The 18,378-nt window shown below is 35.5% G+C and overlaps 1 protein-coding gene across 50 annotated transcripts in view; it reads left to right on the forward strand.

Moving 5' to 3' along the window:
• The window catches only part of RIMS1 (regulating synaptic membrane exocytosis 1), a 499,940-nt gene that overhangs the window by 286,993 nt on the left and 194,569 nt on the right, over positions 1 to 18,378 (forward strand). For 6 of the 50 annotated variants that reach the window (XM_073006148.1, XM_073006146.1, XM_073006152.1 and 3 more), the window contains exon 1: positions 14,254 to 14,353. The exons of the other annotated variants lie outside the window; for them this stretch is intronic. In XM_073006148.1, the coding sequence (XP_072862249.1) occupies positions 14,254 to 14,353 (100 nt within the window). Of the gene's footprint in view, positions 1 to 14,253; positions 14,354 to 18,378 lie in introns of those variants that run through there. 50 annotated transcript variants of the gene reach the window in all.

Raw genomic sequence — 18,378 nt, forward strand, 5'->3', positions numbered from 1 at the left:
GCTAACATACTAATTTCTAATTTCTAAGAATATGCATTAAGAAAAATTTGGGAATCATGGTGAGAGGCTGGATTTTTAGCTTCAATTTCTGCCTAATATATAAACGACCGAAAAAAAAGTCTCCTTGATTCTAAAACAGGAGTTATGACTAAACATAAGTTCTATAAAAAGGAAAGAAATTAAGTCGGTAAATCTAACATGATTATACCCAATAATATTTCTTCTAAATTAGTCCATGGCTAGAAATATTAGTCATTTAGTTGCATTTGAAAGAAATTTCTATTCTTGAATCAGGAGAAACTAAATTAACATCAGGGCTACATTTTCAAAAATAATCATACAAATTTTACATGTAATATATGCTTACAACTTTAATATAGAACTTTTAAAAAGATATGTAACTACAGGTCATTTTAAGGGGAAACATTTATGCTTCAAAGTTCATTTAGAAAAAGATTTGATATTGAAGATTTCAGTATCACCTGTTTTATCTCAGTAAGTTGTTCTTCGGTATCCTTTTAAAATGCAGAATCATACTGCAGTGTTTTTGACCCATTTTATCCAGTGAATGAAAAAGTTGTCCTTACTTTTGGTTCAATATAACAGAATAACAGAAATCTCAGACCTGAAAGAGGGTTCAGAAGCAAACAAAAATCTCTCCTTTCACGCAGTGTTGATCAGAGAAGGCAACATGGGTGTTGAGATCTGCTGGATTTCCTGCCCTTGAAGTCCTTTATTCTTTGCAGATGGGAGAGCTTGAAATTCATCTTGTTTCCAGCTTCAGCCAGACCCTCTGAGGACAAGCATTTACTCAGTCCTTCTACTTGTTCTGTCTGCAGTCTGGGCTCAACCCTAGCAATCTAACTTTTAACGTATTCCTGAGACGAGGTTCCAGAGTTGTGCCTTATTTTGGTTATTAGATCCATTTCCCTCGATCTTGTGGCTGAATCTGATTCTGTTGCCCAAGTCTTTAGAACTGAAGCTTTTGCTTGCCTTCACTAATCCCTGTCCAGGAGTTAGATAGAAGCCGATCCCTAGATACTGACTGATGTCACCTACTATATTGGAAATTCAGATATTACCTTCCATTTCATTCTTATTTATACCTTGTGGGACATTTCTGATTCTTACTGCTATTCTAGGTTTATTATATATAGCCATTTTCTTTGTATGTCTTGTTTTAACTACTGAGCTGAACTTGTGCAATTGAGTCTTTTTAAAAGCACGTGTTTCATCCCAAAGGGCAGCTCTAATTTTAATTCCAGTAAATGCTTCTGAGGCTGCTGTGTACCATATGAGATAATAATTGTATTAGTTTCTAAGAGTAACCATAGCAAGATACTGCAGACTGGGTGTCCTAAACAACAGGAATTTATTTTCTCATAGTTCTGGAGGCTGGAAGTCTGAGATCAGGGTGTTGCCAGGGTTGGTTGCTTTGGAGGAACATGGGGAAGGATCTGTTCTAGACCTTTCTGCCTGGTTTTTCCCTGTGTCTTCATGTGATCTTCCTTCTGTGCATGTTGTGTCCAAATTTCCTCTTCTTGTAAGGACACCAGTCATATTGGATTAGGAACCTCCCTAATGGCCTCAGTTGGTTTAAAAGCATCTTTAAAGACTATCTCCAAATGTAGTTACAGTCTGAGGTAATAGGGGTTAGGACATCAACAAATGAGTTTAGAGGGGGACATAATTTAACTCAATGATAATATTCATAGGAGGAAAGAGACAAAGGCCTGTAGATGTTTGTGTACATACATGATAAATACTGATTTTGGCATTTGTCTCCATTTTCTGTGAAAAACATATGATCATGAAGAACCTTGTTGAGTAGTTACTTTATGAAGAGGGTTTAATATCCCAGATCATGAGGACATAAATAAGTTTTAGACATAGCCAGAGACTAATAACCCAGGACATGTTACTTAACCCCCTCTCTAAGCCTCAAGTTCAATCGTTTTAGAACCAGTAAATAATAATCGCATATACTGCATGAAGTAGTTGTAAAGATTAAATGAGATTATGTTTGGCTTTGTGTGCCTTGTACCTGATACATATCAAGCACTCCATAAATATTATTTCTTTTTTTTTTTTTCTTTTTTTGAGATGGAGTCTCGCTCCGTCACCAGGCCAGAGTGCAGTGTTGTGATCTCGACTCACTGGAAGCTCCGACTCCTGGGTTCCTGCCACTCTCCTGCCTCAGCCTCCCAAGTAGCTGGGACTACAGGCACCTGCCATCATGCTCAGCTGATTTTTTTGTATTTTTAGTAGAGATGGGGTTTCACCATGTTAGCCAGGATGGTCTCGATCTCCTGACCTTGTGATCCGCCTGCCGTGGCCTCCCAAAGGGCTGGGATTACAGGCGTGAGCCACTGCGCCCGGCCCCATAAATGTTATTTCTATGGCAGCAAATAGGATGCATAGATAAAAGATTTTACAAGAGCAAGGAGGGAAGCTTGAATGCCAACCGTTAATATTAGAGCTGGGGTAGATTTTGGGCTGAAATAACCAATGTGTCATTCTAGTGAGGGAGACTGGCATGAATAAAGAAAGACAAGCATACACACTGTTATAGGAAGAATCAGCTTTTAGACCTGTAGAGAGAAAAGAGCCCAGAGGTTGCAGGTTGAGGGAACAGTTTTATCCTAGTTCTGTCAAGAACTGGGTTACCTTGGGCAACAGAAGGAGAGGGTTGGATTAGATCAGTGACCCTAAAATTTTTATGTACTTATAAAATTATCTGAGGATCATTTAAAAATATGTGCTGGGGCAGCACCAAAAACTAATCTAATTTAGTCAATGTGGAGCAGTGCCCCAAATTTATTTTAATGTGTAGTTGAATACGTTCAGTGCACATTGCAATCACTCGAGGGAGGAGATTTTTGAAAAACCTGCTGCTATTCAGGTCCCAAGCCCAGAGATTTAGATTTTAGTGTTCTGGGTTGGGGCCTGAGTATTATTATTGGCAAATCTCAAAACTGACCCTTCATAAATTATGAAGTGCTAGTCCTCCCATGAGAATTTTTATTTTGTATCATAAGATGAACTTCCAATAAAAAGTTGCATATTAATTTGATGAGCCCCCAATAGAAAGCTGCATATTAATTTGAAGACACATTTGACTCGGAAAGTATCCAAAATGATTTAACTTATGTTTAGGGGGTAAAATATGGAATTATATGTTTCCAGGTATATTTTGGAACTCTAATCCAGGAATTCACTTTCTGACTGATTAGCAGGTGTGAATTCTGCCTGGGATAGCTCTGTAGTGCTTGGGAGAGATTGAGGAACAGAAGAGTGACTTTGCATGTATTTGGAACAGAAACTGAAAGTCGTGTCTACTTTGAGATAATAAATGGGAAAGTACTGCTCAGAGTCTTGAGGATCATACAAAGGTAGTAATTGTAACTGTCCTAACACTGTCATTCCAGTTGGTGTGGTGGTGAAACTCCTATAGATTAGGTTATCATTATATACAGAATGAAATCCAAAAACTTCAGCCAAGCCCTTCAATCTTCACAGTGTAGCCCTAACTTGTCTTCACACAATCCCCTCTAGAACTCTGTTCTTCCTGACTGATTAGCATTTATTTCCTGTATTTCACACTTACCATACACTTTTCCATCTCCATTATTTGGCAGTGTTCTGCCTTTTTAAAATGTCCTCTATCTCTAGCTGTGATTTAAAACTAAAATCAAATTTCACCTTCTCCTCAGTCGTTCTCTCAGAGTACTAAATTTTATTCTTAAGGTTTGCATGTGCTTTCCCAAGGGAAATTAATTATAAGCATAAATGGAGAAATCATCCTTCTACATTTATATACTGTTTTATAGTTACTGAAGTGACAGTTTACTGTTACATACGTGGAATTATAGTTGTTGGATTAAGTTGTACACTGTTGAATCTTTTTTTTAATTTGTAGAAGTAATTAGAAAGTAAGAAACGAATAAATTTTATAATTGTATATAGAGAAAAGATGTATATCAAAGTACTACTGAGGATGATTGGGTTTGAAAAAGGGTAATTTTTCTTGTCTTCTAATTCTTGGTATATCTGTTAAGTTTATTGATTTTATGGCCGTGCGTTTGGGAAAAATTACTTAGGTCAGTAGGTACCTTTTCATTGGATGACAGGATATTATTTACTTTGTTTCTTGTGAAATTATGGAAACTTCTAATTACAGAGAAGTAATTACTTCTGTGTTCTCAGGATTCTGTTTCTTTAATTATTTTAGTAATTTGGACATTAATTTTTGAACTACAAACAGGTAACTGTAATATTCCTACCATTAGACGTTAACTTAGTGTGTATTTTAATGAAAGAAAAAAATTATGCACAGAAAAACTACATGAGTTATTGAGAGAATTGCTATTCGATTTAAGAAAGAAATAAAACAACATCATTAACATCAATAATAATAGTGAAAAACAAAACAGATTAGGAAGCTCAGACTGACAACTAAGTGATCAGAAGGAAAGAAGCTGAAATTTTAATTGTCATAATCCCTAGAAAGAATAAGAGCTCTAAATTAGGTGTAGGGGCTGCCAAGACAGCTCTTTCTTTGGGAAACCATGAGTTAGGTTAGAAATTAAGGACTTTTGCCCATGCCTATGTCCTGAATGGTACTACCTAGGTTTTCCTCTAGGATTTTTATGGTATTAGGTCTAACATTTAAGTCTCTAATCCATCTTGAATTCATTTTCGTATAAGGAGTAAGGAAAGGATCCAGTTTCAGCTTTCTACTTATGGCTAGCCAATTTTCCCAGCACCATTTATTAAATAGGGAATCCTTTCCCCATTTCTTGTTTCTCTCAGGTTTGTCAAAGATCAGATGGCTGTAGATGTGTGGTATTATTTCTGAGGACTCTGTTCTGTTCCATTGGTCTATATCTCTGTTTTGGTACCAGTACCATGCTGTTTTGGTTACTGTAGCCTTGTAGTATAGTTTGAAGTCAGGTAGCGTGTTGCCTCCAGCTTTGTTCTTTTGACTTAGGATTGTCTTGGAGATGCGGGCTCTTTTTTGGTTCCATATGAACTTTAAAGCAGTTTTTTCCAATTCTGTGAAGAAGCTCATTGGTAGCTTGATGGGGATGGCATTGAATCTATAAATTACCTCGGGCAGTATGGCCATTTTCACGATATTGATTCTTCCTATCCATGAGCATGGTATGTTCTTCCATTTGTTTGTGTCCTCTTTGATTTCACTGAGCAGTGGTTTGTAGTTCTCCTTGAAGAGGTCCTTTACATCGCTTGTCAGTTGGATTCCTAGGTATTTTATTCTCTTTGAAGCAATTGTGAATGGAAGTTCATTCCTGATTTGGCTCTCTGTTTGTGGGCAAAGACTTCATGTCTAAAACACCAAAAGCAACAGCAGCAAAAGCCAAAATTGACAAATGGGATCTCATTAAACTAAAGAGCTTCTGCACAGCAAAAGAAACTACCATCAGAGTGAACAGGCAACCTACAGAATGGGAGAACATTTTTGCAATCTACTCATCTGACAAAGGGCTAATATCTAGAACCTACAAAGAACTCAAACAAATTTACAAGAAAAAAACAAACAACCCCATCAAAAAGTGGGCAAAGGATATGAACAGACATTTCTCAAAAGAAGACATTCATACAGCCAACAGACACATGAAAAAATGCTCATCATCACTGGCCATCAGAGAAATGCAAATCAAAACCACAATGAGATACCATCTCACACCAGTTAGAATGGCGATCATTAAAAAGTCAGGAAACAACAGGTGCTGGAGAGGATGTGGAGAAATAGGAACACTTTTACACTGTTGGTGGGATTGTAAACTAGTTCAACCATTATGGAAAACAGTATGGCGATTCCTCAAGGATCTAGAACTAGATGTACCATATGACCCAGCCATCCCATTACTGGGTATATACCCAAAGGATTATAAATTATGCTGCTATAAAGACACATGCACACGTATGTTTATTGCAGCACTATTCACAATAGCAAAGACTTGGAATCAACCCAAATGTCCATCAGTGTCAGACTGGATTAAGAAAATGTGGCACATATACACCATGGAATACTATGCAGCCATAAAAAAGGATGAGTTTGTGTCCTTTGTAGGGACATGGATGCAGCTGGAAACCATCATTCTTAGCAAACTATCACAAGAACAGAAAACCAAACACCGCATATTCTCACTCATATGTGGGAACTGAACAATGAGATCGCTTGGACTCGGAAAGGGGAACATCACACACCGGGGCCTATCATGGGGAGGGGGGAGGGGGGAGGGATTGCACTGGGAGTTATACCTGATGTAAATGACGAGTTGATGGGTGCAGCACACCAACATGGCACAAGTATACATATGTAACAAACCTGCACGTTATGCACATGTACCCTACAACTTAAAGTATAATAATAATAAATAAATTTAAAAAAAAATAAAAAAAATAAAAAAATAAAAAAATAAACTACAGAAAAAAAAAAAAAAAGAAGAAATTAAGGACTTTTGGGAAACTGAGTTGAATTGAGCATGAGATTGTGTATTTCACAGTTAATGGGGGAGCTAGAATAGTGATTGGAGTAGCTCAAACTCAACCAATCCTGGTATTTGGAATTGAAATCATGTAAGAACTTGTCTGTAACCCAAATAATGAGTCAACTTGTCAAATTTATTTAATAGCTGCAATCATTAACTCTAACTGACTTATTTATATTTAGTTTATAAAATGTGGTTGAATCACAAAGAGTATCTTGACATAATAAATATTTTATGATAGATATGGGCAAATATTTTTTATGATAACAAACTCTATAATATAAAAATTGGAAGTCAGCTTAGTTTCCAGCAATCAGATACTGTTTAAAAGGCACTGTTTACAGGAATATTGTGTAGCCGTGAAAATCTTGTTATATATTGTTATATTTAATGACATAAAAATATATTTGTGATACTTGAGGGAAAGGGATTGCTAATTATATATATGCTATATGGTATGTTTTTGAAAAAATGATTACATATATGCACAGAGAACTAACAGGATATATATCAAAATGAGTATACTTATATTTTTTTCTGTTTTCTTTTTGTTTTATTTTGTTTTGTATTTTTAAACCCCTACCATAGACATATTCTCTTGTATTTGTATTTGCTCAGGTTTTCTATTTACCATTCATTCCTTGGCTTTGCTTTTTTACCTTTCATGCATTCTTAAAGATAGAACAAGTTGTTTTCCATGTCTCTTCATTTCTTTTAGAGTTTAAGGCATTATGCATTTCATTTCTATCCTTTAATGCAAACCTTAACTTTTCAATGAAGTACTTAATTTTAGAACTTTTTAGTAAAATCTAAAATTAAATCATATGTCTATGAAAGAAGACTTTAGCATGCTTTCACTTTTCTCAAAAATTTACTGTCTTTATTGTATCTTCTATGATATGATTTGGAATTTAAGTTCAACTTATGTTTCAATATTCACATAAATAGATATCAGTGTTATTATGGTTAATACTTAATTGCCAACATGTTTAAATGATTTCATTGTTCTTGGTTACTTCTCATTTTCCCTTTCTGCTTTATTTTTCTTCTTGTAAGGGCATGTCCTTTGTTAATTTTTTCAGTGAGAGTCTGGGGATAGTAAGATGCCGTTAGTTTGTTATCATTTATTGAATGATATTCTATTGGGTATATAGCATAGACTTTTTTCTTCCATAGTTTCCAGTACCTTGATCCCAAGTCACAGGGTATATGGCACATTGCAAGTGGCAACCCTGGGAGAGATTGATTGGGGTTTCTTTTAGCCCAATTAATGGGAGGAGCTTTAGGCATGGACTGACTTCTCTCCTGACAGGACAGGACATTGCAGCTCCAGTAGCCTCTACCCACCTGCACTGCCTTTCAGTGGGCTGGGTGGCTTCAGCGACTCTCACCACTTTGCTTTTTAAAGATTCTAGCTCTACATTTGTCTTATTTATGTTTTACAGTGTGACCGTTTATTTTTTGAAATAAATATTGTTTTAGAGGTAGAAGACTATATGTGTATCTATATCTTGACACAAAGTTCATAAATATTTTCAAGAACAAATTTTCAAAATTATTTGAGAGAAGAAAACACAAGCAAGAAGTAGTCTGGTCCTGTAGGCAAGGTATAACCCAGAGAAAGTACTGGCCTTATGTGATTTGGTTGGAAATTCAGCTGAGGTAGAATTTAGGGAGCCTTCTATTCTGGAAAACCACTGGTTTTGATTTGTTTTGTTTAATTCCTAATAGATTTTCAAAATACTTCTCACATAGAGAGGACAACAGGTGGATACATATAAATAGAAAAGTAGAATGACGTGCAGAAATAATGGAGTGAGACATAGACTTCTGTGTAGCATTTAATTACTTAGCTTATAGATCATGTAAATGATCTTCACTCTACTTGACTGTGTGCTTTCTTTAATAACTTGGTATTTTAAGTCTCATCATATTTTGTGTAACATTTCTACTTAGCTTGTTTGATTTGTTGATTTTTTTTTTTTTTTTTTTTTTTAGTGAAATAGCTGATGTCCATGACCATACCTAGGAAGCAATTAGGTATGTAGGCAATAGGATAATAAAGAAGGCACTGTTACTTCAGATAGCATTACTTGAGTTGTAGTTCTGTGAAGACAAATAAATATATCCATTTAATGGCATTTGAACTGACAAATCAGATTTAAAACTGTCAGCATATCAAAGGGAAAAAGCTAACTAGGACACCACTTGAAATTACTTCCAGTTTACAGTAACATGGCTGCTGAGGCTAAAGAAATTAAAAGTAGGTAAAACAAAAAAACAAACAAAATTCTCCCCAAACCCCCCAAATTCCACTGAGAAAACCTATAAATGATGCATAAAGATAACATTTTTAAAAGCATAGCTGAATTTGTGTGAAAGAGAAATCTCCAACCTCCAAGTGCCGGAAATGAAATGAGGAAATTTAGATCTGTAAGTATGTGAAGTGATACTTCAGCGATATGCCTGGATAAATCAACACTTACAATGGTGGGGGGGCTTGCATTTTTAAACCACACAGGGCCATGAGAATGTTTCCCTCCTAAGAAGCAGGAAATTGCAATTTTTTAACCTCTTTTTTAACTTTGCATCTTTGTACAAGACCAGGACACTCAGAGTGCTTTCTCCATAATGAAAGGATGAATGTAAAACTTGACACAGCTTAGGTAAATGAGTAATCTTATTTCTGTCTGAACCTTGGGTGAAAACAAAAACACACAATAAGTCTGTTGTAATAAATTGAAATCTCATTCTGCCCATCTGTTCGTTAAGTGGATTTTATAGACTGAATTTATATTGCCTACATTGTAATATAATCCTACACCAAGAAAATAACATTAAATTTGGTCCTTGGTCAGTGATACCTCATTCTATAATACCTTTCCCATCTAGTTTTAAGCTCAAAACTTTTTCCATTCCTGTGGGATCAATTATTAAAGTTACAAAGAACAGGCAGATGCTCAGAAATGGTGCTCAGAGAGCTAAAATGTTGGCTTTGTAAATTGGAATCCTTTTTCTTCTGACATGTTTTTTGTCTTTTACAAAGAAATACAGTAATGACTAAAACATTTATGCCCATCTTAAGACTGAAACTGTCAGCTTGTGATTATCCTTTAAATATCTCATCACCATGAAAAGCACTCAAAAGGTCTCCTGTAGGTAATGTGTAAGATCAGTCAGAAGGTAAAAATTGGAGGAGAGACATTCCATGGTAGTAGGTGAATCAGGTTTATTAATTAGGCACACTACAAACTTACCTTTTATATCTTTCTTGATCTTCCTGTCCTACCCAAACATCGTCTCTCCAAATCTCCTAAAAATATTATCTCTGAAAAATTCCCTTCTCAACCCTGGGTCACATCGTCGCACTGTCTGACATTTTGACATGTTTGCTATTCTGATCCCTTTTATTCCATATCCAGTAATTGCCTCAATTTCTCCATATGGTTAGGTCAGGGTCTGGAAGCTGTAGGGCTCCTTAGCTTAGAAAACATCACAAATCAAAGCAAATGATACAGACCAGTTCTCATTGAAGATCTCTTTTAAACATGCTTGTCCTTTAACACACTGTAAAACAAAGAATATAATTCATTGGGTGCTCATATTCATTTATAAGTAGCATCATTACTACACTTTGAAAACAATAATTTCCATACCTGTAACTTAATCTGAATTTGAATTTCAGAGCAATTTGGGATCCAGAGGCCCCTTGATAGCCTCAAATACTTGGAGTCTTTTTTAACCTTTTACATTTTTCCAGTTAGGCATTTTATAACCAGAGTTGCTTCTAATGTCCAAACCACCCTTGTGGAAAGCCTGTAAATAGTGATATAAGAGGAATTGAAGCCTTATAACTCAGGAAGTTGTAATTATGAAAGAGATTCTCAATCCTGGAAGAAATTGAACTAAATATGTTAATTTCCCAAATCCTAATATTTTAAAAATTCTTATGTCTTCAAAACTAATTTTGCCTTCTATCTTGTTATTGTTACTCCACAAATTGTATCTTGAATATTGATTTATTTTGTGTTTAGCTATATGCAATTGGAATTTACTGGGCTATGTCAGTTGGACTTTGTCTTGAAATATTTTAAGTTTCAGCAAAAGAAATAAACATATGCCGGGCGCAGTGGCTCATGCCTGTAATCTCAGCACTTTGGGAGGCCAAGGCAGGTGGATCACGAGGTCAGGAGATCGAGACCATCCTGGCTAACACGATGAAGCCCTGTCTCTACTAAAAATATGAAAAATTAGCCGAGTGTGGTGGTGGGTGCCTATAGTCCCAGCTACTCGAGAGGCTGAGGCAGGAGACTGGCGTGAATCCGGGAGGCGGAGCTTGCAGTGAGCTGAGATCCTGCCACTGTGCTGCAGTCTGGGCGACAGAGCGAGACTCCATCTAAAAAGAAAGAAAGAAAAAGAGAGAGAGAGAGAGAGAGAGAGAGAGAGAGAGAGAGGAAGAAAGGAAGAAAGAAAGGAAAAGAAAGGGAAAGAAAGGAAAAGAAAGGAAAAAAGAAAGAGATGGAGGGAGGGAGGGAAAGAAAGAAAGAAAACTAAAAACATTTGCCTCCATTTGATTATGTAGAGTTTAATAAATGGAACTTTGGTACAGAAGCTGTCCATCTGGGTCAGGAGGGATGGCTGAGCTGATAATTTGTGGTAGCAGAAACACAGATACCACAGTGACAGAATAAGACATGAGTCCCTTTTATTACAGAAACTACCCAAAGGAACAACATGGTCCTGAACATCAACTCTTAATCTATAAAATGGGATCCAATACTTCTCTCTCATTCTTGTTCCTCAGGATAGCTTAACAAAAATCAGAATACACAGTATTAATAATGCAAGCATTTTTCCAACTATTTCTGCAAAATAACGGGCTTAGTAAATGTTGCCAAAAATATTGTTTATGCTCAAATAAGTTTAGCCAGTGCTAACTTTAGCTGAAAGTGTCCTCAATGCAGGACTTCTGACCACCTTTTCTGGTAATGTGCCTTGTTACTTTTCTAGAAAAGACTAGAATATGCAGTGTGTCCTGAATACATGTGATTGGGGCCCTTTTATTTTAAACCATCTGCTAACATCTCTGTAAACTGGTGTTGTGAGATCATGGCATGGCAGAGCTATACTAGATTCTCACAGAGGACCTTAGCCAATAGCATAATGTATGTTTTACTTAGTGCAGATTTATTTGCCTCAATCACAAGCTACCAAGAACACAGCCTTGAACCAGATGTCAGGTGAGAGCCCCCAGATTTAAGGAAGTGGTAATCTAAAGCGATATTAACTTTGATTATTATTGCTTTTGTTGAATTCAAATTCTGGTGTTGCCACTGACTTGATATGTCATTTATCATACCTAAGCCTCGGTTTCCTCATCTGTAACATGGGAATAATAATAGCATTTAAACGTTTAAGGCACAGACCTGTTCTGTATATTTTTTCCTTTTACTCCAGTGCTTAGTATAGTTGATATTCAGAATTTTTGTTAGATGAAAAGAAGTTTTGAATGCATGCATGCAGGGATCAGTGAAAATTGGAAGAAATAACAGAATGAAAGATTATGTAAGACTGACTCTCCCTTGAAGACCTAAAGGGAAGTACTAAACAGTAAAAAGATTAATGTGCATTGGGTTTAGTCAATGAAAACCTCTCAGAGGAGGTATCGTGAACCTGAACGTAATTTTATGCCATAACCTTTTATAAATATTACATTCTACTGCTGGTTGTAAAGATTAAGAATCTTGGTATTAGTAAAAGGATCTAGAGTTTCCACATGTACAGATTAAAAGACAATATATTTACCCTCTTCTGTCCAGAGTTTGTCCTGCTATTGATTCTTAAGTGCCAGTACATTAATACAATATAGCAGGGCTCACACAGCAGATTTAGACAGTCAACTCAGTGGTAATGTGTTAGTTCTACCTGGGCAGTCTTCATTCTGTAGTCCATAAAGAATGAGATGCTAGATTTACATCCTATCAACAGTAAATTATGTAGACATCCTCATTATTTAAAATGATTGGTATATTTGTTTATATGGAAGTATACATTTTTTACAAGGTATAATTGTAAGCAACAGATGATATTACATAAGTAAGTCAGCTATAGGTGAGTAGAGATGTTTTTCAGCTTTTGAAAGTACGTTGGAAGAGTTTGGAAATAGTATATACATTTTTTGTATAATACTTCAGTACTGTCCCTAATACGCTGGTGGTGTACAGAACTTAGAAAATCAATACATTATTGATTATTACTTCAAAGGATACTTGTAGGAGATTTGTGATTTGAAAATCAGATTTATTTTGCATATGGAATTAATACGACTATGGAGGAATAAAAAGGAATTTCTAAGATATTATATGTGATTAATATTTCAACATTAAAAATATTGGCATTTGATAGAAATAGGTTTTTATCTGTACTTTCTGGCTATATATTACTACCAAAGTTTAATTTGAAAATGAAAGTTTGGTGAAGTAGAAGCCTTAGGTTAGTGACTTAGGAATTTCATTTCCAGGATAAACCAGTCTTGGTAATACTCCATGTCTGTTTATCTACATGGTTGATTCTCTTGTTAATGCTATCCATCTTTGTTACCTCTCAGATTCATTTTGAAGCACATGAATATTATTTAGGAAGTATGAAATATATGTAAATGCAAGGTGATTGTGTTATTTTTGCTATTTACAACATTTTCTGTATTGAACTCCAAAACATTAATAATTACCTGCAGGAATATATGCTTAAATTAAAATTACATGTGAAATTTTTAGTTTGTTTGTTTTAGTGAAAAGACTACAGTTAAGGTAGATAAATATACATATTTTTTTCCATAAAGTAGGAAAATGCATCTCATTTATCAGAAGGTACAGCTCTTCATGTTTCAGAAGTGTGTATTAATTTTGTACCATGTCACATATAATAGAAATCTATATATAATATATTCACATATATATGTATTTGAATCTGACAGAAAAATAAAACAATAGGGAAAGAGGACCTACCTTAAAAAGTTTTTGTAATAAGAGGTAAGTATTATGTAAAGAATATATAATAGTTAAAAATACAACCTAAGTTCAAATATTTCAAGAAGAAACAAAAAAAGTGTTTTTCTTCATAAATCAAAGATATAATAGTAAGTGCACCCATTTAATTAATTTTAATAGTACTGAACAAAAGCAGAAGAGTTATGTTAAGAAATCGTTCTATGGGCCAATGGCCATTTCATTGTCATAAAAATCCTTTATTTAGCCTTCTCCACAAATAAGCTCACAGCAGGACAAAGAACACTAGTTAGAGTAATTTGGGCGATAAGTAAACAGAAGGAATGGCTAGGAGCATAGTGTCATCTGGCAGAGAGCTTATTTCCTGAATCCTGTGGATCTGGTTAAAACCCAACAGAGATGCCAATATGCTTCTCCTCAGTAAATGCTACCAGTCCCCACACCACCAGGCCCACCGAAGCTTGTCTACAGGATTTTATCCAAGCAATCCTTTGGGTAACTGCACAGTGCCTGCAGTGACCTGAGTCAGCCATGCAAGGAGACTTTCTTCTTTTCACACCAATGTTTTATTTCAGTTTCCATTTTCTGCTGGTCCTGTTGTTCAATGATATAAGCAGAGTGATGAAGGAGGCACTTCACACTCTTCTTAGATAAGATCTTGAGCAGCAGAGAGTGGTTTAAACAGCAAAGCTTAAATCTCTGAAGCTGGATTTATTTGCAAGATTGCTGTCATGTGCGCACCTGGGATTCATGTCTCTTCAGAAGGGTGGGAAGAAGTAAGGTCTGTTGATTCCGAAGAGAGAACAATTGAAGCTCGACGAGGAGTTGCTGGTAAGAAATAGATAATAGTAATCCCACTTCATTTTTGTCCCAGTTGTACCCAGATCTCTATTTAACACTCCCTCTGTATCTATTTTCCAGTCAAAATATTTCTATTCTCTGTGTGTCAGGGGTACAGTGTTCTTAATTGAATAAAGTTTCCAGTTACCAACTTTATCTTTAATCTGTTTCTCTGAAATGAGATTGTAGGGTTTATAATATAACCCTAAAGATTTTAAGATGATTAATTATATTTATGATTTATTCCTGTGTAATAGTCACATCAAGAAATATTTGAAGATGAGAAAATCAATGTCCTGTGAAAATAATTTTTAAAATAGCAGGTTACTTAATTGTGCATGGTTTTCTTTTCTGTCAATGTGTTCTATGCTTTACTATCTCATACAAAGAATGAGAGATACATGACAAATTGCAGTCATCATTAGTGGAATGTCAATTCAAAAATAGGAAGTTTGTGTCACTTTTTAAAAATAATGGTTCCTGGGTTCTTGTGAAAGAACCAAAACCTTTTCACAAATGCAGGCCTTGACCTAAACTATAATAGCACAAGGTCAAATGGAATATATGAAGCAAGCTCAAAATTGCAATTGATGTTAGGTTTTATGAGTTCTCTCCCAAGGGAAATCAGTTTTCTGGTCTTTGATATAGCTGTGGAATCACAACTAAGTATGAGGCTGTGAAATATATAACCCAGAAAAAGGATATATATGGCTCAAGATGGAAGAGTTGTAGAAATATTTTAAATGAGTAAATATTGTTAACATAAATTTTGGAATTTAAAAAATGAAAATACAAAGATTTTTTTCTACTTTTACCTAGACAGTGGCTCCAGTGAATAACACTTGTTACTATGCATGAAAGCTCATAGTATGTGGTACCCAGAAATGAGTGAGGATATTTTAGAGTAAGGTCAACATTAATCTCTTCTAATATTGATTCTCTGCTTTGATTCTGTAATTTTGAAAGCCATGAATACCATTTTGATTAATAAACCCTGTTTGGGTTTATTAAGTATTTTCTGTTAGAAATGCAATTTGTTATCAAACCCTCTTTGGTCTATTAAGTATTTTCTGTTAGAAATGCAGTTTGTTACTATTTGATAAATTTTCTTGTATCAAGGTACTTTAGGGAACTCAAGGTAATTATAATAAATTAATAAAAATTCATGAGATGGAATGAGGGACAAATATTAGATTAATGACATTTAAAATGATTTTATAATTTGAAATAAGCCCATACTGGATAATAAAAAAAAGAAATAGGAATAGAGAAATAAATATTTTTTTAAAATCTCACAACTCAAGCACAACAATAGACACATGCAGTGTATTAATATGTTTTATTTCAGTTGACAAGCCTACATAGGCTTATATGATTCATGCATTTTTTTTTGGGGGGGGGGAGATGGAATCTTTCTGTTACCCAAGCTGGCATGCAATGGCACAGTCTTGGCTCACTGCAACCTCTGCTTCCTGGGTTCAAGCGATTCTCCTGCCTCATCCTCCTGAGTAACTGGGATTACAGGCACCTGCCACCACACTCAGCTAATTTTTTGCGTTTTTAGTAGAGGTGGGGTTTCGCTATATTGGCCAGGCTGGTTTCAAACTCCTGACTTCAGGTGATCCACCTGCCTCAGCCTCCCAAAGTGCCGATATTATAGGCATGAGCCACCGCGCCCAGCCTGATTCATGCATTCTTAAATTCTAGTCAAAGTATATGGTAATGATTTCAACCAGACAAAAATGAGTATGTTGGTTGTTGAAAGTTTTGACTCGCGTTCTATTGTTTCTCTTCTGTATACTTGCTGGGCCAGCAGGTCTACCTCTAGACCATGCCATCTGTATGTCTTCTTAATGACCATATCGTAATGGAAGCAACTTAAGTTCAGCAAGTATAAGACTTCAGCCCCATTAGCTGCTCCGGAAAATCCTCACCACCTCCAAACATGGGAAATAGAAGTTTATCATTATAGGACCCCACTACACCGCCAACAAGTCACGAGTACTTGCACAAAAACTGACATAACTTTGAAGTAATTCAACAAAATAATTGCAGGAATCCTAACTACCGTGATGTAGTGAAAAGCTCATGCGTGGCTTTCAAAATAGAGAAAGCCAACTTCAAATTCCAACTCTGCTGATTATAAATCATGTGACTTTGGGCAAGTTAACTAGCTTTTCTAAACCCCATCTCTAATATGGGATAAGTATTACTGATTTTTTCATATGCCTATGAGAAATAAATTAACTAAATAAAATTAATAGACAGTATAATATTTGGCACTTAATAAGCATTCAATTAATGTTTATTTCCCTTTTGCTTTTCCCAACAATAACTTGGTCAGGTTTTGACTACAGCTAGCTTTAAGCATAGGTGGAAGTTTGAGAAAAGAAAAAAAAAAAAAAAAATTCTGAATGAGACCATAAGTATGTTCTTTTAAGAGAGAAAAATTGTTCAAATTAGTGATTTCATTTAAGGCTGATATTTTGCAGTTGTTTTGGTAATGAGATGATCCATGGTTCAGTTTTAATTTTTTTCTCATGAGATAATTATTTTTGACAAGTACATGTAATTTAAGTAAACACAGTGCCATTTGTTTTAAATAAATGAAAGATGTTCCTCATTTTCTCTCTGTTATCATTTGACCATTTCATTTTCTAAAACAAACTAGAAGCAGTCCACCTTGATTGTTCAGCAAATAATCCCAAGATGATTAGAGAAGTATGTCATTATTCATTGCTGTTTCTGGAATCTGAATGTTATACTACATTAAAAATGTAATTGAGATAGTAACAATTTCAAATCAACTAATTTTGTTGTTACTGTTGCTGTTGTTCTGTAACACAAAATATGGGTGAAGTAAAATGTAGGTGACCCAATGAGAGGATAATTATTCTGTGTCTCAGAAAAAAATCTATTGTATTATGAATTATGCATCTACAGTCATCAAAAATATGCATCTTTAAAAATATCAGAAATACGAGCCACCTTCTCCTGTCCCCAACTCCCTGGCAAAACCTATTTGAGGTTGTCCTTTTGCCCTCTGGAGATGAGCCACCATTAGCACTAGACTGGCCGTACCAGATCAGCCTGAAGAAGCGCTTTTGCCTGTGTTCCCAACAATCGATTGTATACTCTTGGTTTATGCTTTCTGGTGCCAGTTGTTGTCATTGAGCTGAGTAAGATTCCTCAGTTAGGGAAACTGCAGAGGAAATGATCTGTTACACAGGGCTTGGCAGGACCATTGCCAGTGATTGATAATGGAACCAAATCATTTCAGGTGAGTTTTCTGTGGTCTGACGGTCAGGCGTCTGCTCAGCCTTGTCATCTTAAACCATAGGTATTGCAGTGAGTGTCAGTGGGTACAAGATGAGCTCCTGAACATTTGCCTGAGTCTTTTCTTCTGTGTTAGCTTTAAGGACCACAGCGTTTCATCTCTCTGGCTGCAGGAAGGTAGCAGCTTCTGTGCATTGTTTTAGGAAATGGTTAATTGCGGAGCTAAAAGAGCTTTAGTGTATGCTACTCTGCGAGCCACTTTAGTACAGCACAGAGCACTATAGATTAATGCTGTAATCAATGAGAATCTGTACACTGCAGAGATCTGTTTTGATGACAGCAGCACTTATGGCCTTGTTTAGTGTCACTGTTGTATAATGTTGGACACTGCAGGCTTTTTTGACTTTGATTTAGAATGCAAGGACCACAGGGAATTTTATTTAAAATTTTTTATTTTGGTGGATTTTTTAATTGTGTTGTGCATTTGCTGCCATTGCTAGCTGAAATTTAATGATTTGATGCCAGTGGCATTTAGTTAACCACTCCGATGCTGCTGTTATGTTTGCTGGGTTTCTGCAGTTTCTACTACTTCATACATTGCACTCAGAGCACAGGTAAACTAAATTATATTAATCTATGGATAAATGTAAAGTTAATGGAATTTATTGTTTAATTATCCAAAAGAGTAAGATATTAAAATGTTTCATTTAGATTCTATCAGTAGAGAATAAGGATGTTTT

Source organism: Chlorocebus sabaeus, chromosome 17 (assembly GCF_047675955.1).
Source record: "Chlorocebus sabaeus isolate Y175 chromosome 17, mChlSab1.0.hap1, whole genome shotgun sequence".
NCBI classification, from domain to species: Eukaryota; Metazoa; Chordata; class Mammalia; order Primates; family Cercopithecidae; genus Chlorocebus; species Chlorocebus sabaeus.